This window comes from Canis aureus, chromosome 24, assembly GCF_053574225.1.
Source record: "Canis aureus isolate CA01 chromosome 24, VMU_Caureus_v.1.0, whole genome shotgun sequence".
NCBI classification, from domain to species: domain Eukaryota; kingdom Metazoa; phylum Chordata; class Mammalia; order Carnivora; family Canidae; genus Canis; species Canis aureus.
The window spans coordinates 5,243,557-5,265,015 of record NC_135634.1 but is presented as its reverse complement, the minus strand read 5'-3'; the positions used below and the strand labels follow the sequence as shown (position 1 = coordinate 5,265,015).

The 21,459-nt window shown below is 36.3% G+C and overlaps 1 protein-coding gene across 1 annotated transcript in view; it reads right to left on the bottom strand.

Moving 5' to 3' along the window:
• The window catches only part of CCDC169 (coiled-coil domain containing 169), a 49,953-nt gene that overhangs the window by 11,914 nt on the left and 16,580 nt on the right, over positions 1-21,459 (bottom strand). Inside the window, 6 exon segments of the mRNA XM_077868078.1 lie at positions 431-507; positions 1,076-1,129; positions 1,351-1,449; positions 20,166-20,206; positions 20,488-20,509; positions 20,511-20,599. Coding sequence (XP_077724204.1) covers positions 431-507; positions 1,076-1,129; positions 1,351-1,449; positions 20,166-20,206; positions 20,488-20,509; positions 20,511-20,599 — 382 coding nt within the window.

Genomic DNA, 21,459 nt, shown 5'->3' with positions numbered 1-21,459 from the left:
GAAGGTGGTGCTAAACCGCTGAGCCACCTGGGCTGCCCAGGAAAACACAGTTTAAACTGCACTGTCCTCTACACTAATTTCAGTGTCCACATTTCATCACTAAAAAAGTTAAGGCTGGTAATTTAATTGTATTTATATTGTTAATGGTGTAGATTTATGTTCCTCTTGGGTAGGGTATTGTTTTAGTTTAGAAAATAAGAACTTACCATATTGGAAGACAAAACATATTCTTGGGATCTACAAAAATGTATATAAATAGTGAATAGAGAGCACAAAGTTCTTTAAGTTCTTCTACCATCTGTCTGTTATTTTATATCATTGCTATAAAATCTAGAAGTTACGCTTCCAAAATATAATGGACACCTGTTTTGTCAGTACCATTCACATGCAAATATAATTAATTAGAAAGGAAAGATATAGTTAGACTTACATTTTCACTAGATTCTCTTTCACTCTAGGCAGTTGATCCATCTGTTGCCTTTTAGAAACTTGGTATGAGTCAGAGATCTGAAATACAAACATTTGAGCATTTGATCTCTTATTTCATGACTGATTTTGGAGATAAGAGTTAATAGTCCATTCTCAATTAACTCTTTTATACCAGTATTAAAAGGTTTTTAAAGATTCTGGAAACTCCTTTATCTCAACCCCACATTCCATGTAGTATTTAAAATAAATAGAGGAAATTGTGAAAAGCATATCATTTTGTGATATAAAGATCATTGAAGGTTTTCATAATAAACATTGAATATAAATAATACATACACTTTGCCATTAAGAAAGATATGACAATAGTTTGAATTCTAGAAATTATAGATCAAACTAAAAGGATAACTCAGGAAGCAAATATACAAAATATTCCCTTAATCTAGGAAACTTTTATCTCCTTTTTACGTTTTTATAAAAGCTATAAATTTTCCTTTTACTTTCTATATTTAGAAAGTTGGTACATTTTCTCCCATAATTCCAACATATGTTTGTTTACCAAACCAAACCAATCAAAAGCCTAGAAGACTGAAAAATGTAATTTACAGTGAGAGGAAACTCTTAAAATTTGGAAGACAATAAAAGTTACCTGTGACATTTTAGCTAGGTATATACGGCACTCATTGTTGGTCTTATGGTAAGCCTACAGGAAAGATATAAAAGTAAATAATCTAACATCAGAGAGGATTTGCAATACTAGCAAGACTATTCCTAAGTCAAGTTTATGTCTCTATACTGTTTTTTAAAATAGTGTAGGAAATAGTTTTGTAAGCATTTTGGGATAATAATATAGTAGATTTGTAGATAACATATTAAAAATAATGGCAGTTACAAAGAAATATCTAGTATAGAATGAAAACAAACCTTTGAATCTTGTTCCAATCTCAGTGCACAGTCTTTCACTTAATTTTCAAGGCTCCTTTTCTCTTTTTCTAGCTATTTAAGCAATGTATTTAAGGATTCCTGAAAATATAAATAGTAAATTTTTACATGAACTCATGCTCAAAATAGCAGTAAGAAATTTCTTCTTTGGTAAATTCCTCTACCTCATAATGTTCTGTGACTTCAAATTCTCTAAAATGTACCTACTAAGTAATAGTAATAATAATAATTACAATATTTATTGAACCCTAACAACATGCCAAGTCAGTACCTGTGCTAAGTGCTTTCCACAGATTATTTCATTTAATCCTTATAAAATCCATGAAGATGACTAATATATTTATTTCCATTTTACTGTTGAGAAAACGGCATCTGACAGATATTGAATAACTGGTACAAAGACATACAGCTAATAAGTGGTAGAGCTGGAATTAGAACCCAGGTAGTTTGGAGTGCTACTACCAGTGGCTGGCTCAGTCAGTGGAGCATGCGACTCTTGACCTTGAGCCATACGTTAAAGATTTTAAAATAAAATCTTAAAAAAAAGAACCCAGGTAATCTGACTCCAAAGCCCACACATACTAAATAAACAATTATATATTTTTCATATGACTGATACCAGTGTAACAACAGTACAGTAGAGGAATAGACCATAAAGTTAATGACCAGGAGAAATGAGAGAATATTGCAAAGTGGGACAGTTCTGGAAACTAAGACCTCAGTCCAAATGCCATTCATCACAAATAGTTGGAGCTAAATATAGGTTTAGCCAAATGCCAGAGAAATACTGCATTACACCAATTTGGTTTAAAAATTTAATCCCTAAACCAACAACTAATTATTTGCAGTAACTCCAATTATTTCTCATATTCTTACACATTACCACAATAACATTAAAAAAAATCTCCAAATTGAATTCTACATAACCCTTGTTGGTCATGATCTAGGTAACTGAATATATTAAAAGAAACATTTAAAGAAAAACAGAAGCAGCTGATTTAAATATCCACAAAGTGACACTGCAAGATATTTTAGAGCTCATACCCTCCTCCTGAAAAACAGCTAATTCTCTAAAAATGCTTCTAGATACTTAATACTTATTAGAATTTTAAAAATTGTATTGATAGGATAATTAGGTCAGCTGAAACAAGACAAGTTCTTGTCTCTAAAAATAACACCAGTGATAAAACAAATCCCTTGTTGTGACAATTCTTCACTATGTATATTTGATAACCATTAAAACATAACTGGGTGTTATTTCTTAGGCAGGCATTATTTGTCTTTGAATATCATACATTGGGCATCATAAATGGCTTTCAGTCCCTTCCCCCAAATATAAACTTGCTCCAGAAGAAAGTCCATGAAAGCTCCACAAATTTAAGAGGTTAAACTGGGTTATCTTATAGAAAATTAAACCCTTATGAAATAAACCACTGCTCAAGTATGAAGAGTTTTTAAATTCAAATCAAGGAGTGATGGAAGTAGTTCAAAATTTTTGCTGTACAGATCCTTGCTAGGGGAATTCCAAGCTTAGCCTACCATAGTAATATGGTTTAGTTACATCATTTGTTAAATGCATTTTTATAAATGTAAAAGAGAATTTAACTCTTTTTAATATTGTTTCAATGGAAAAATGCACTCTAAGTTCTAAGAGAAATTAGCTTATTAATAAACTAATACTGGAATACAAGTTATTTTATATTAAAGATGACCAGAATGAAATATAATCCCAAACTCTAGAAACTCATATAAGAAATGTGCATAAGAAATGGGTAAAATTTAAAAAAAAAAAAGAAATGAGGAAAATTCGGGATGGCTGGGTGGCTCAGTGGTTGAGCGCCTGCCTTTGGCTCAGGTCGTGATCCCAAGGTCTTGGGATCAAGTACCACATCAGGCTCCCCACAGGGAGCCTGATTTTCCCTCTGCCTTTGTCTCTGCCTCTCTCTGTGTGTCTCTCATGAATGAATAAATAAAATCTTAAAAAAACAGAAATAGGCAAAATTCAAGGCAATATATGATTAAATGCCAAAATGTGAAATATAGATAATAAATGCCTTACAAGTTTTTAAAAGAAGCTGATCAACATGGGCTAGAGCACTCACGATCCCCCAAAGAGGAAGGATTTGGATGGACAAAAAAGAGGGAGACAGGAGAGATTGATATTGATCAAAGACGAGTCAAAATGATTGCTTAGTGGTAATAATAGAGCTGAAGCAAAATATTTGAGCAATAAATAAGAAATAAGGTAACATAAATAAGGAAGGACCTGTTTAATAGAAGATTTAGACTGCCAGGCTCAGGAAGTAAAACACTGGGAGCTATTGGAAATTATTAAACAAGTGGCATGATGAAAGCAGAGGGTTAGGAATACTAATCAAGTGGCAGTTCTTATGACAGAAGAGTGTTTTCTGTTATTTCTTGATGTGGATTTGCAGTTCTAAGCTTTGTAGCTTAAATTTATTTATTTATTTATTTACTTACTTACTTACTTACTTACTTACTTACTTACTTACTTATTGAGAGTGTGAGCGAGGTGGGGTGGTGGGAAGGACAGAGGGAGAGAGAGAGAGAATCTCAAGCTAGAACACAGAGCCAGACACAGAGCACCATCTCACAATCCTGAGATCTTGACCTGAGCTGAAATCAAGAATCAGACACTCAACCAACTGAACTACTCAGGTTCCCCCAAAGCTTAAATATTTTTAATATGCTTTCTTTGGGTTAGACTATATCTCACTACTATTCCTATCCTGACTAAATTCTTTGTCATTTAATTTTACAATTCATTAATTTTACTCAAAATACATTAAAAAAATACATTCATCGAGCAGCTCCTATGTGCCAGACATTGTGCTAAGGATACCACTGAGAATTACAAATCCAGACCCTGTCCTCATTGAGCTGAGTGTCTTATATGGTTTACCTTTATGAATGTTACATAAAAGCTTGAGAAGAATCTGTATTCTGTCTTTGGATGGAATACTTTATAAATGTCAATTGATTGTGTTGTTTGACACTGCTGTTCAGGTCAATTATGTCTTTATTGATTTTCCTCCCTTTTTGACTTATCAATTACTGATACGTTCAGTATTGAAGTCTCTAACTTTAATAGTGGATTTGTCTATTTTTCCTCCATTAATTCATCAAAATCACCATTTAAGTGTTCCTGCTAGTTTATGTTTCCAGCATCTTCTGTTCCAGGTAAGCAGAGGTTAGTGACTATCTGGATTTGTCTATTTATTAGATTTCAGGATGGGAGTTTGCCTAGCAAACTCAGGTCACTGACTGACTGATTTTCAGATTATTTACCTCTTGCTTGTTGTAATGACAGCACTATGAATATTGGAGCCGAAACCAGAAGTTGCAACTGTTCTTGGTCCTCTTTTCTAATTGGAACAAAAAGAATACGTTCTCCAAATCAGTGGTTACACGCCCTACACATGAAAACTTATTAGTTTGCTTAGTGGTAATACTACATCTGGCAAAGCAACTGCAGTTGGGGCTACTAACTGGTTAAGCCTGCAATGGCCTACAGTGTTTCTCCAAAATATATCCAGTTTTTGGGACACCTGGGTGGCTCAGTGGTTGAGCATCTGCCTTCGGCTCAGGGTGTGATCCCTGGGTCCTGGGATCAAGTCCTACATTGGGCTCCCCATGGGGAGCCTGCTTCTCCCTTTGCCTATGTCTCTGCTTCTATGTGTCTCTCATGAGTAAATAAATAAAATCTTAAAAAAAAATTCAGTTTTTGCAGAGGCCAGACTGGCAAATTAAACAGAGTAATAGCAGGCACTAGGACCCTTGCATCTTTTAGGTTTTTAATTGTGATACTAATCACTGCTGTCTTCCCTGGGATAAAAAAAATGGTTTTTGCTTTACAATTTTGGCATTGGGTTAGGATGGGACAGTTTCTAAAGCTCCCATTTTGTTTTTCCCATTGTAATAGTTTTTACTTCAGAGATGAAGGTCTAGTGTGGGGGTTAACTTCAACTGCCAAGTATATCTGTTTTAATTATGTACTCAGGGACTGGCAAAATGACAACCATGGGGGTAGAGGAGTCTACAGACACATGGAGCCCATGTGATTTGGACTCTAGGCCTAGATTCCTATTTGAGGAATCAATGTCAACTCAGATCTCAAAATGTCTGGTTGTTTCCTTTTCCACAGTGTACAGGCACCCACATAAATGGTTAGAGGCCTTTTTGGGGGAAGATTGGAGATATGGTCATGATATATATGTGGACTGTTATAGGGTCCTTTCTCCTAGGAACCCAGGTACCTCTTTGGTCAATGATTTCTGGAACTGAAAAGTGGTTAAGATCTGGGAAATGATCAAAGAATTGTGCTTTCTATTGGGTTAACTGTCCTCAACCTCCTGCTCCCCCATTCTGTTTTTTTTTTTTAATAGATGTTGAACAGCACCCTCATTAACTGGCCTGGCAGCCAGAAGAGGTGGAGGCAGATCTTGAGGGGAGAACCCACTGCTTTATCAGAGAGAGGACTCTGTAGCATCTTCTAAAACAGTGAGTATTCTAGCCCTTACTAGAAGTATACCTGGGCCAGAGGGTCCAGCTGGAGTTGCAGAGTCAATATCCTTAGGCCCATCCAGCCAGATGTCCTCTTATACTTTCCAGGATTCCTGGTTATTCTTTTTAGGGCCCTATCTTTTGCATAACACACGTGCATGGCCTGAGCATTTATTTTTTTATTTATTTTTTCTATTTTTTTTCTTTATTTATGATAGTCACAGAGAGAGAGACAGAGAGAGAGAGAGAGAGGCAGAGACACAGGCAGAGGGAGAAGCAGGCTCCCTGCACTGGGAGTCCAACGTGGGATTCGATCCCGGGTCTCCAGGATCATGCCCTGGGCCAAAAGCAGGTGCCAAACCGCTGCGCCACCCAGGGATCTCGGCCTGAGCATTTAAATGTCTCTGGAACTCTGTAACTCACAATCTGGTCTTCAGCTTTATTATTCTATGGTGTCTGCCCTTCTACTACGGGTATAGAAGACTTTTACCACCAAGACACTCTGGTTTTCACTCTTAAATATTAGTGCTTGTTCACTGTTCTCAGTCTCATTTATCCTTACACAGGGTGTCACTACAACTTAAAAATAACTCCATCTTTTCCAAATGCCTACATCTTGGATTCTTCTATAACATTTCCCTCTGTCATAACATTTTCCAAGGTCACCATCAGTGAGGTTTTTAGCAGTTGAACTGCTGCACTGAACCAGGATCTGCTATTGCCATATCTACAAATCAGGACAGCATCCTCTGCCTGCCACACAGTAAGTGAGCCAGGCCCAAATCCCCATCTTACCTCCTGTTTTTTTTTTTTTTTTTTTTTTTTTTCGGTTGTTTTGTTTTGTTTTGTTTTGCATCACTCCCAGTACATCTAGTTGTAGGCTTAGTCTTCTGAGAAGCAGACACCAAGATGGGATTAAATGTGAAAGGATTCTGTTATCAGAAATGCCTGCCTGAGAGGAAATAGGGAAAGAGCAGAAGGATGGGAAAGTAGTTTGATTATAATGCAAGTCTGAGCCTTAGGGAAGGGGAAAGGGAAAGAAAGTTAGGTAGAAGTAGAAGCATGCTAGGCTGGCATGCAGCCTAAGGAAAGTTTGGCAAAACCATCAAGGAATCCTTAAGCCAAAGTCACGGACAATGGAGTCCCATGTTTCCCAGGAATAGGGTTGCTTTTAGTATCCCCCCTATACCTACATGGGCAAAGAGCAGCCCATGGGAGGTGTGGCTTTGATGCAAAAATAGTAATGTATTTTGAAGCCCAATTCCTCAATTAACTTCCCTATTCTGGGAAGTCTGTGAGATGCATTCTCTGGGGAGCCACACTAACAGTCTTTTCTTTTCTTTTTTAGGATTTTATTTATTCATTTGAGAAAGAGAGAGACACAGAGATAGACAGAGAGAGAGATCGCATGAGCATGAGGAGCAGGTGGAGAAGAAGAGGAAGAAGTAGATTCCCCGCTGAGCCGGGAGCCCAACATGGGGCTGCATCCCAGGACCTGGAAGTCATGACTTAAGCAGAAGGCAGACGCTTAACCATCTGAGCCACGTAGGCACCTCACTAACCATTTTTTAAGGGCATTTCCATTTTACAACTGAAGAACTGTCCAATGTCCTACCTTAGCCATTTGTTTTCTGTGAGTAGTGCAAGGGGAGAGAGCTGAGAGTTCCATTATTCGAACCACATATTTTTGTTTAATTCCATCATTCTTAGACCTCTATCTCATTCTCATCCTCCTCTGTGCCTGAAGGCCCCAAATCCAGAGCTTCTGCAGTTTAATTTCTCCAGTGGGGCGGGGGGGGGACACTAACTGAAGGAAAGTATCCTATGTGGGATGGCAGAGGGGTCCCAGTGGCCAACTGTTCCATGTCTATATGTTCAACTAATTTCCCAGTTTCCTTCCTCATCTCCACCTTTTTCAATACTTGGGGCTGCCAAGTTCCAATGCACTAAGCAGGTCTAAAGAGTGACTGCTTTGTTTTTACTCATATGCCTTCCTCTTGCCAACTGCTTGTTGTTACTTTCTCAACTTTGTCAAGTGAATGACTACGGTCCACCTGAGGATCTTCAAAAATTTGTTTAAGTCTCTCACCTCCTGAGATCTTCTATATTCTCCTTATCCATTATAAACTATCATTTCACTGCTAATAAATATCACATCCAAATCTAAATCTGTGTGCCTATTCTTAACATTTGCTTGATGCCTCAATTTTACCAAAACCACTTTAAAACAATGTTACACAACTTCTATCCCAATAAACCCAATTCTTTAATGGTACCAGGCATAGTTTTCTAATTTCACATGGGATATTTGGATTTGGTTAGGAGGGAGTATTTTAGGACTTCTGTACATAGTAAGAAGAGTAGGAAGAAGGGTTTGTGAGACAGGGTAAGAGTGAATATGCCAAACAATGAATTGTAGTACTTGTTAAAATTTTTTTCCTAACAGATCTCAGGCCTGAGAGCCTACTACATATACCATCTACCTTCTTAATTTTATAACAGCAAAAAAAAAAAAAAATCTTGACCAAAATGGGAACCATTATAATTAAACACATTTTTAAAAGCACCATACTACTACTACTATTCACTAATAGTTCTTCAATAATTTATACTCAACACAGTGAATTATAAAATGGACTGTATTCAAGATGGTAGCTACCCATCCTGGTACTTGAGTTAGGAATTCCTAAATTAAAAAATGTTTAAAAATGGCAAAATGTTAATTTCATAAGTTTGTATATACATGTGGAAAACATATTAAGCAGAAACTTCATATCAGATGTGGACCCCTTGCCTTGTCCTTCTGACTTTCTTCGTAACTACCTTCAGCTTTAACATCTTGATTTCTTATCCTTCCAGCCTATAACACACCATCTTCCAGCTCTGCGCTTGTTTGTTCCCCTTTGAGTCTGCATGGAGACACACAGTACAGTATTTTCTCGTTAGCCTTAGGACTGCTCCTACAAGTAGAATTCCTGGGACCCACCTCACTTTTCTTCCCTGAGCCTGCTTCCTACAGTTGAGTTTTAGATGCACCATGCTTTGATATTATGCAATAACTCAGGAAAGTAGGATGGTTCATTAGGGCAAGCCCACGGGAATAAGGCAAACATAAAAATAAACTGTCTCAATTAATGGCATCTGTCATATCAACAGACTAAAAAAAATCATGTAATCAGATCAATAGATGCAGAAAAAGCATTTGACAAAATCCAACACCCACTGATACCAAAAACTCTCAATAAACTAGGAATAAAAAAAATAAAATAAAAAAATAAACTAGGAATAGAGGGGAACTTCCTCAACTTGATGAAGAATTATCTTAAACAACAACAACAATTATAGTAACATCATACTTAATGGTTAGAAACTTGAAGCTTTCCCACTAAGATCAGACGTACAAGGTAAGGATGACCCCTCTCATCACTTGCAACATGACACTAGAAGTCCTTGCTAATATAATAAGGCAAGACAAGGCATAAAATGTATACAGATTGGGAAAGAAAATAAAACTATCTTTGTTTGCAGACAACATGATCATCTACATAGAATATTCAAGATAATCAACAACAAGCTCTGGAACTAATAAGAGATTATAACAAGGTTGCAGAATACAAGGCTAATATATGAAAATCAACTGTTTTGCCAAAGGTCAGTTGAAAAGGATCTCTTTGTTCTGGGTGTTCTATTTCTGGGCTTTCTATTCTGTTTTATTTATATGTCTATCCTTTTGCTAATACTAATCTTGATTACTGTAGCTTTTTGGTAAATCTTGAGGTTAGTAAACAACAGTCCTCCAATTTTGTTCTTCTTTTTCAACATCATATTGGCTGTTTGGGTCTTTTACTTCTCCTATAAACTTTAGAATCAGTTCATCAATATCCATAAAATAACATGTTGGAATTTTGATTGAGATTGCATTGGATTTATAGATTATGGTGGGAAGAACTGACATCTTGACAATATAGAGTCTTCCTATTCATGAATATGGAATATCTTTTCCATGTATTTAGTTCTTTGATTTTGTTCATCATAGTTTTGTAGTTTTCCCTATCCAGATCTTACACACATCTTGTTAGATCTATATCTAAGTATTTCATTTTGGGGGGGTGCTAATATAAATGGTATTGTGTTCTTAGATTTCAAATTCTACTTGTTCATTACCAGTAAAACAAAGGAACAAAGATAGTCTCTTTTCCACAAATGGTGCCAGAACAACTGGACATCCACATGCAAAAAAACTAATCTAGACATCTTATACCCTTCACAAAAATTAACCCAAAGTAGATCACAGATCTAAATGTAAGATGCAAAATGAGGGGCGCCTGGGTGGCTCAATCAGTCAGCCTATGACTCTTGATTTCTGCTCAGGTCATGATCTCAGGGTTGTGCAATTGAGCCCTGCGTCAGGCTCTGTGCTCAGCACAGTCTGCTGGTCCCTCTCCTTCTGCTCCTCCCCCTGCTTGAGCACTCTCTCTCTCTCTCTCTCTCTCAAAGAAATAAAATCTTTAAAAAATAAAAATAAAAAGAAGTCTGGCAGTATCTTATAAAACTAAACATACTCTTACCATATGACCCAGTGATTGCCCTCCTTGGTATTTGCCCAAAGGAGTTGAAACTTATGTCCGTACAAAACCTGCATATGGATGTTTATATAAGCTTTATTCATAGCTACTAAAACTGGGAAGAAACCAAGATGCCCTTCAATAGGTGGATGGACAAATGAACCATGATACATCCAGACAATGAAATATTATTCAGCACTAAAAATAAATGAACTATTGGAAAACACATGAAGGAATCTTAAATTCATATTACTAAAACCAATCTGAAAAGACTGGATCTATAGGACATTCTGGAAAAAGCAAAACTATGCAGACAATAAAAAGATCAGTGATTGCCAGGGGTTGGGGGTGGATAGTGGGGAGGAACAGGTGGAACACGGAGGATTTTTAGGGCAGTGAAAATACTCTGTATTATATTATAAGGATCAATATATGTCATCATACATTTTCCAAACTCATAAAACATACAACACCAAGAGTAAATTCTAAGGTAAATTATGGACTTTGGGTGATTATGATGAGTCAGTATAGATTCATTCCAGTAATGGAATGAATAATGCTGATAATAAGGAGGCTATGTGTAGGGGTAAGGAGTATGTGGGAAATCTCTGTGCCTTCCATCCAAATTTGTTAAGAACTTAGAACTGCTCTAAAAAAGGTATTAACTAATTAATTTAAAAAACTGTCCTGGGGAGAACATGAGAACACATTCGGGATTTTGTAAAAACTGTATTAGTCATTAAATACTCTGGATCATTAAATGCAAGATATTTGTAATTATCCATTTATAAAATTATTATAAACATCAGAAATCCTTTAAAATTATAAAATTATACTACAGTAACTTCAAGGTTCATTCTAGATTTTGCTTCTTTATTTTACTAACTCCAAAATGAACTATTTTTTAAATGTTTTTATCAAAGTCACATATTCTCTTATCCCATCACTTCTGATTCATTAGAAGACCCATAATTTAATGTGCTTGATCTTCCCGAGGAGCTTGTTTTAGCTAATTATATAATCAATGGTCACACACTAGGAAACTATAGCCTGAAAAAACATACTAAAGCCAGAGGTAAATTGAAGACTACACTGGAAATTAACCAAAAAGAAATCGCGTACACAAAAATTAATTCTCTTATCATGGAAGAGGTGTTTTGTTTTGTTTCTGATACTAATTAGTTCTTAGTATTTCACCTATGATCATGTCTTAATTTGCTTGGAAAAGATCATTTTCTAACAGCACATTGAAACTATATGGCAGATATAGCACTTTAGGGGTAAGAATAAGAAATTTTAGGATGCTTTTACATACCTGAAATCAAATATACTTAGTTGTGCTTTTCTTAAGCCCCTTTTTTCTATCCTAAGTAAAAAGGAAACTCTATCAGCCACCAATTTTTTAAGCAATGGTAATTGCTATACTATACTAAAGAACACATAAAAATTACAAGTGAAAAAAATCACTCTACTGAATGGTTACAAGAGAAAAAATATGAGAATATAATTACAGCTCCTAGATATGCAGTACTTTTCAATGAAGGCAATTGCAGCAATGAATGAATACAGCCTCTGCGTGCTTAAATATCAAGTGCCCCCTTGTGGACAACATTGTTATTAAATTCATATATAAAATATGTGTTACTTGTTTTGTGATTTGAGGCTACACCTGTCTCCAAACTGACACATGATCTTTGAGAACACAAACTTGGTAATATCTGGGACAGAATACATCAGGAAGCAGCCTCAGATGGATTCTACATATCTACCACTAGTCAGATGACTAGTGGGAATTTCTCCTCTTGCTTTGTTTATATCACATTCTTGATAATCCAAGATCCCTTCAATAATCCTTTCACTATATGGCAGATATATCACTTTAAACACAAATATATTTAGGAGTGTCAATAGTGTTTTAGATTCATTACTATTAATGCCTGGCTATCAGGTTCTAAAATGTATATTTATGGCTTTAAAAACAAAATTTCTAAGAATGTTCTGAAGGTGGAAATGACCAAATTGAACCTACTGGGAGCATGATGCCACTACAGTGAGGTAATAGTTCCCTGGAAGGTCCAAACTGGGCTAAATGTTTGTCCAGGATCCCATAAAGCAGCATAACTAAAAGAAGAATCTGAATCACAACAAAGGGGATTCAGGAAAATGATATGGGGCATCAGGATGAACAAAAGAGTAGGATGCTGATTAAAGACATCAGCAGTCAACATGTAGAATTAAATGGACGAAAATAGAGAATGATATGAGGGGAGAGTCTTGTTTCTTTGAAGGCTCAAGTGCATGATGAAGAGACTAGTCCAGCTGTTTGAAATGCCTCTCCTACTAAGGCAGGGCAAGGAGAGATTTTATGGTTCGTCTTAAGGAAAGCTAAAACATCCTTCAGAAAGGAAACTAGGTAAATATCCAAAAGTTAATATTGCAAGAAGTCAATTGACCAAAGGATTAACTTGCAAAGAGGCCAATTCACCAAGGATTCTAAATTTACCAAATTATCCAAAACTTGCTTTTAGGAGAATCTTCCATGCATGTGAACTTATAACCTAAACATATTCTTTTTTGGAATATATTTTTCAATGATGATACTAAATGCTAAGCCATTTTCATAAGTTTTAGCTTTTAACAAATTGAACATTCTTTAAAATGCTAGGGTTACAATCATAAGAATGTATTCAATGATTTAGATTTTGGCAAATTAATTTCCTATGACTTGATTTTCTACAAATTGATCAAGAGTCTTCCAGAGAACATTTAATGTGAAACTCAAAATTTTCCTAAATATTGTTTCTCTGTTTCCATACTTTTTCCTTCATGTCCCCCATCATCAGATAGCTTTGTTGGCTTTGGGAGCAGGATCTTCTGTGCTATCTCCATCTGACTGACAGAGTGTGTGTTCTGGTGAGAGTTTTCCCTGAAGGGTCCAAGCTGTCTGGGTATAATGAGAAACAAAGGAATGCACTGATGGGAAAAAGAAGCAGAGAGAAATAGAAGTTCTGTGGTTTGAATATCTGTGTCCTTCCCAAATTCATATGTTGAAATCCTAATGCCTCATATGATGATATACAGAGGTGGGGACTTTGGGAGATGCTCAGGTTATGGGGATAGGAGCCTCAAGAATAGAATTAATGCTCTTATAAAAAAGACTCCACAGAGGTTCTTAGCCCTCTCCCACCATGGAGGGCACAGCAAGAAGGAGTCATCTCTGAATCAGAAATCAAGCTATTACCAAACACCATATATGCTGATGCCTTGATCTTGGGACTTCCAGACTCTAATGAGAAATAAATTTCTGTTGTTTGTAAGCCACCCCGTCTGCGGTATTTTTTTTATGGCAGCCAGAACAGACTATAAGATAAGGGGTCATCAATTTTATGACTCCTGATGAATCAAGGAATAGCATTTCCATCATGCAATAGAGTTGACCACAGGGTTATGGTAGAACTTTTTGATCAACACTTTATAGTAACTTTTCACAAGAGAGACTATCTTGTACATCTTTCCCTGAGGGATATAGATCCCCTAAATCTGTTATTATTGTTGTTGTTATTTTATATATTAGTGTTTTGCAATAGAACCTATTGTGATGTCTGCTAAAAAATGCAATGTCCAGGCCTTATCCCAGACCTACCCAATAAGGATCTCTGGGTGGTAAACCCAAGAATATACACTTTTAATAAATTTTTCACCATGATTCATGGTTTGATAATTAAAGGACCCCAACTCTATATACTGACCAGCAACTAAGAACATGGCAGCATTGGACCGTAAAGGGAGGCAGGGAAGTAAAGGGGCCAATCATCCTTTCTGTTTGTGGCATAGTGTAATAGATATTCAGCTTGAGTGGGCCTAAATAAAGTAATCAAAGAGAGAAGACATCAGCTACCAGTATGCTAGTAGTGACAGTAAAGCACTCAAAGATTACTCAAAACACTGCTGGGGAACCACCTACGGATGGGGCTGTCCACCAGGAGCCATAAAGTTCTGATAAAGAGTTCATCTGAATCCTCAGCTTCATATTCTAATTGGATATTAATGAGGAGGCCTAGAATGCCATGTCAGAACCAGAAAAACAGCTTCTGCTCATCAGAGTCAGCAAAGCCTAATTATCCTTAACTTTGAATCATTTGGAATGCTTAAAACAGATCCTAGTCTTCCAGTGAATGGCTACAGATCTTTGTTCAATACACCACAAAATTCTTGGAGATAACATTAGGTAGACACTAGGTTCTTCTGGTAGATGTAAATAAAAGGGGTTAGAAAGCCCAGCAACCCCAAGAGAAGTAAAATTTCTGTTCTTTTTATTATATCCCAAAAGAAGCCCCTGTTCTCTGGACAGGTACTAAAAGACCACAGAATTCTATAGTTTTAAGAGGTACCAGAATATTCACAACTTCTGTAACAGCACAGCTGAATAAGTGAAAACATACTGCACAACTTATCCTTGCCCTTATTTCCTTGAAATGGGCTAAACTTAATTTCACAACTGGCTTGTTCTAAGGAAGCTTAGAGCTCCCTCTAAAGTTCGAGTTATCAAAGAAGGGATGAAGGGAACTAACACTTTATCAAGGGAAGTGCTTACTCTGTATTATGCATGATACTATTTGCTTTATGTATCTCTAATAATCTTTATGACAACCTTGCAAGAGAGCATAATTAACTCCATTTTACAGATGAGGAAATTAAGCCTCAGACAGATGAAATAATTTCCTTAATGCCCCATAGTCTGAATTTGAACCAGGATAGTCTAATTCTAAAAGCCATGTTTCTGGGCAAGGTGGGTTAAACCCACTCCATTGTCTCACCCCTTTTTTTTCCACTACACAACATTTTCTTTCAATAGCCTGTCTTCTAATTAACTTGCTTCTAACCTGCTTACCTTGTTCCCCTTTGAATCAATAATGTGCTGGAATTTCAAATTATGTGCTTTATCCTACCTTGCACCTGAAATTTCTTGGAGAACATTCTTCTGCTGAACACTCATCAAACCCTTCTCCTCCCTTGGCTTCTGTGATACCACTCTTTTCCACACTTTTGTCTTCCCTCTCCCTTTCTCAATAATTTTTCTTCTTAGTTATCTTCACTGTATCGCCTCCTCAGCTAACATCTTAAGTGTTAGTACTCCCTAGGGTTCCATCCTCAATTCTTCTTTTCAGATTTTGTATTTCTTTCTGAACAATCTCATACTTTGATGACTTCAGATGACACTGATGATTCCAGGATCTCTCCTTTCAGAGAGACAACTTTCCATAGTCTAAAACCATGTCCAGGTGGCTGATCACTATGATTTGTGTAATACATACAAAACTAAACTCATTTCCTAACATTCTGCCTACTTCTGATGCCTACAGTGCTGTTGACTGTAATCATTGTTCAAGAGAGAGTCCTTAATCTCCCTCCAATCCTCTTCCAGTCTCACCTGAGCATCCACATACTCACAAAATCCACATTCTTAAATATCTCTTCAATCTGTCACATTGCCTCCATCCCCATATACTACTGTCCAAGCTGAACAACTTACCTTCCTGTACCTGGACTGCTACAAAAGCGTCCTATCTGGTTTCTCTGCCTCAAATCTCACTCACCCTGGGGAAGCCTTTCTCCATGGGGGGAAAGACTTAAACTTCTATTAAATACTTTTTTATGCTTCCCATTAAAAAAAAAAAAAAGTTTCTCATCACATATAAAGAGGTTCATATGCATATAAAATCCCTTGTTATCAAGGCCCTGCTTATATTTCCAGTCTTATCTCCCATCATCATCTCTTTTACTTATTACAGACCTAACTATAGACCTGGGGTGTCTTTAGATTGATTTAGAGGGATTCTATCATTATTTGAAAATGTGCATATCCCATGTTCTAAAATTTTCACTCTATGTATGTTAGAGCAGTTGTTCTCAAAATTGGTGTATATCTAAATTATCTGGAGAGTTAATAAAGAACTCAGAATTGGCAAGCTGTTTAAAGGATAGGGCAGGCTGGGGATGCCTGGGTGGCTCAGCAGTTGAGCATCTATCTGCCTTTGGCTCAGAATGTGATCCTGGAGCCTGGGGTCTGGGATTGAGTCCTACATCAAGCTCCTTGTAGGAAGCTTGCTTCTCCTGCTTCCTGTGTCTCTGCCCTTCTCCCTGTGTTTCTCATGAATAAATAAATGAAATCCTTAAAAAAAAAAAAAAAAGGATAAGCCTGGCCTTTGTATTTTTATGAAGTTTCCTACATGATTCTGTTACCTTAGGAAAGTTTAAGGACCACTGCCCTAACCCAAGGGCTGGCAAACTATAGCTTGAAGACCAAATCCAGTCACAGTCTGTTTTTGTAAGCCAACATTTGTTAGAATAAAATCCTATCTATTTATTTAGATATTGTCTATGGCTCCTTTCACACTACAACAGCGGCATCAAATAGTTGCAACGGAGATCATATGGCCTGCAAAGTTGAAGTATTAATTACCTAGCTCTCTACAGAAAAGTTAGCCAATTCTGGAGGAATACTTTGTATCAGGAGACATGTATAAGTATGTTCCCTGTGGCAATGTTTGTCACAGTGAGATTTTGAAAAATCCTCATAGGGGAATAAATAAATAAATAAATAAATAAATAAATAAATAAATAAATAAAGATATATAGATAGAAGAATACTATGTAGCAAATAAAATTTACCAGATCTTTATGTATTATAACATGGACAGAATAAAAAGAATGATATGTACAATATGATGTTTTTACATGCATTTTTAGATATATCTGCAGGTAAGATATTACTTAATATAAATATTAAGTAATATTTATCTTTGTCTTTTATTTTTCAAATAATATTAAATGAATATATATAACTTTAAAATGAAATGGTACTGGGGCACCAGGATCTCAAGGTCCTGGGATGGAGCCCCCCGTTAAGTCATGCTCCCTGCTCAGTGAGAGTCTGCTTCTCCCTTTCCCTCTGCCCTTCCTCCTCACCCTTACTTGAGTTCTCTAAATCTTAAAAAATAAGTGAAATAGTACTCATTGAAAGTGCCTTTGTGTGGCAAATAGAGCTAATTGCATAACAGATATTCATTCTACCCTTCTTCCTACTACTATGCTCAGTAAAACACTAAATATTCCAGCCTTTCTTGCAGATACAGGAGGCCATATGATAGAGTTCTTTTTTTTTTTAAGATTTTATTTATTTATTCATGAAGAGACACACGGAGAGGGACAGAGACATAGGCAGAGGGAGAAGCAGGCTCCCCACGGGGGGCCGGATGTGGGACTCCATCTCAGTGCCTCAGTACCTCGGGATCAAGACCTGATCCCAAAGGCAGATGCTCAACCACTGAGCCACCCAGGTGCCCATATTATGCAATTCTAAGCAATGAGATATAAGGGGAGACTCTGGGTACAGCAGTGTTAGAAAATGCTTTGAAAGAAAGCAAATTTGACTGGCCTTCACCTTTGCCCTTTGCCCTTCACCTACTTCTTTCTATGAAAAAGAAAGTGAAGCGGTCATCTTGTGAGCATTAGCCACTCATTAAAGGATGGCAGAGCGGAAAGTCAAGTCAGGAGCCTGGAGGAGCCACTGTGCCAACCCCAACAAGGATAAAGAATCAGTAAATTTACAAGTAGTGTTTGAATTCATATTCTATCACTCCCAAGAAGTTCAAAATCTTTCTCTAATTATCAACCTTAATAGAAAGTCAAAACTGTCTGCATTCCATAAAGAGTATGCATCTGAATTTCATAAATATTGTTTTTATATAAAGAATAAGGCTTAGTATACTATCTTCTGTCCTTGAATAAAACATTTCATCACTGGATATAGGATCCTTGGATCCCAATGTTTTTTGTTTGGTAGTTGGTGACTTCCACCACCAGCTCCTAGGCTAGATTCCTAATCCCTGCTGTTTTTGCAGACTCCTCCTGATTCCCCTGTGTAAGAAACACCAGATACTCATACATGCATCTGCCTAGAGAATAAAGAGAACCAGTTCCTTAAGAGCCTGAACTTTCATTATCTTTCCTTTCTGCTTGGTACATGACCCTGCTCTTAGTTTTTCTAACGTTTCTTTAGTCCTTTACTGAAGAGAAATAGAATTCTCTGCCTCCAGATCTAAACCTCTTAGAGAAACACATTTTTTTCAAGAATAACACAAATTCATAAAAAGAAAGAATTTTGTCAACATGAGTATGTTACAGTCTGAGGTAGCTGTGAGAAAAACCAATCAAATGCTTCTTATGTATGCTATAAAGTATCATACCATGTCACACCAGCACTTGCTGCTATTCTCCATAAGGCTGGAGCTAGCACTGAGGATGAGTTATCAAGCAACTGAGAATCAGAATATTTTATGTTCTGTAGGTAGTATTTTATATTTTATAGGTAGAACTAAAATTATATCCATAGTTAAAGAAAGACAAGGCCTAAAATAACCCTTGCAGTGATTTCTAAGTACCACAAGATGGAGATATAACTCCATGATTTTTCCTGACTTTGCAAGACAAAAATAAATTTCTGAGTTGAAAATGACAGAGGTGTACAAAATAGGTTATTTCTCTCCTGATTTATGATTAAAAAAAGATATTTTTATGTATTTTTCACTAAAGGTCTGCAGTTATTCAATGAGCAATCTCTGTAGCGCTCCGGTCCTCAGGACCTCTGTGAATATAGCAGTCAGTTAAGTGCTCTACATAAAACACGTTAAAAAACATGTTATTTCTGATAGGTAGTATAGAAGGGCTATTGGCATAGCACAGTATAGTCAAATGGGTCTGGGTTTTTTTAGAGAAACAGAATCAATTTCCACATTTCCAGACTGTGATTCTGAGCAAATCACTTAATTGTTTTAAGCTTAGTGTCAAATGTGTTAAAGGAAATAATATTAAATTTTAGCTCATGGGGTTGTGTAGTTCTGCCAGTTTAGCAGAGTATTATATTTATATTTTCAGATAAAGTACCCTTGATTTTTATAAGATTTCCATGTTTTTCTAGATATTCTAGAAATAAAAATTCAGTGTGAGTTCTAAAGAAAAGGCTATTTCCAAGCATATTCTAAATCCACCATAAGCCATGCTTTACGTCTCCTCCACATTTTAAAAAACAAACGTTTAAATGAATTAAAAACAAATACATGTGCTTTGTAAAGTAAAAACATATAAATTTAAGTAACTTATCAGGAGGAAAGGGCAGCCCAAAGAAAATTAGGTAAAGCAGCCAATAATTGTTTTTTTTTTTTTCATGTGATAGGGTAATTTTATAGGTTCTCTGTTGGATTTTATACATTATGTGTATATGTGTGTTAATGTGAATATGTGTGTGTGTGTATCTATACATGTGTATATCTATGTTCTAGAGGAAACAGAATGGAAATGTTTTTAAATAGGTATGATATATATTTCTGTGTTTAATAGGCTCTTTTAGGTTGCAGGAAGTAGAAACATTTTCCACCTGGACTGACTATTGAGATTTGAGATTCTTTTTCTTCCATTTTTTTTTTCCATTTTGTTTGTACCTGCAACCCTGCCCAGCTTTATAAGGGGGAGATTAAGTTGAAGGATCTACTATAGGATTCCTTACTTCCTAGAAACAGTTCCACTGAACAAAATATTTTATTTGGAATTTTCAACAGTCTTTAAACTTTTTTTTGGAACCTATCTAAAAAAGAAATACATAATTTCTTTCCTTCAATTATTCTTTTAGTTAAACCAGTCTTTACTCACCACTGGCATTTGTTCATAGACACGGATAGAAGACAATCTATCTACAACAAAACAAATATGAACAATTAATATTTTACCACTTTGGGGGCAGCCCCGGTGGCGCAGCGGTTTAGCGCCGCCTGCAGCCCAGGGCGTGATCCTGGAGACCCTGGATCGAATCCCACATCAGGCTCTCTGTATGATGCCTGCTTCTCCCTCTGCCTGTGTCTCTGCCTCTCTCTCTCTCTGACTCTATGAATAAATAAATAAAATAAAAATCTTAAAAAAATATTTTATCACTTTTAACTCAATTTATAAAACATATACATAGTTGCTTTGGTACCTGAAGGATTTCCAGGGATTTTTTTCCATTTTCTCTTCTAGAGAAACAATTTGCTTTTCTAGTTGTTCATTCAGTTCCAGTTGTGTCTCATAACGAACTTTCCATTCACCACCTGAGTGAAAAGTAGGGGGATAGGAGAAAATCAACTTGTCACCTCTCATTTATTTACATTAATCAGCTCAATCTTACTGCACTTGACTTTGTTAGCAATATAGATGAACTAGAATGAACTAATTTTTAAGCATGCATTTCTCTATTAGATAGGATCTTTGAGATTGCAGACAGTAAATTCAGTCAGATTACTACACAGCCAGACCTCACTAGGACTATTGTGATTCCTGGTCTTCTCACTTCCTATTCCCTTTATCCTTCAGTTCCTCACATACCCTTACACAGAATTTTATTAGAGGGACTATTAGGAACATGTTTCTTTCCTTGTAACCTGAAATATCCATACATAACAGTCTAAATAGTTCTAGCCTCCATCTAATGTCATATTCTCTTTTTTCCCTTTGCAAACAAATTCTGAAGTCTGTTTTACAATTACCACTTACATGTTTGTTACATATAAAATACACAATGCTTTACATATATTAACTAATTATTCCTCATTTGAAAAAACTTCGTTGCCTATTTTACAGATGAGGAAACCAAGGCTCAGGCATGTCAAATAATATTCTTAAGGTGACAAAGCCAAGAATGGGGAAACTGGGGCTTCAGCCCAGTTTTATCTGACTTGAATGTGTATCCTCTTAACCGCTGTGCTAAAACATGCAGTTACCTATTCAGTCATCTTCTCTTATCCTTAAACAGGTTTCTTTCACCAAACCCCTTTGGTTATTAAGACCAAAACATTTGTTTTATTGTTATAGGAGGGGAGGAGCATACAGCCTAGAACTAAAACATCTTTGGTCAGCTTCAAGGCCCAAAGCTATTTTCTTTTCTTTTTCTTTCTTCTTTCTTTCTTTCTTT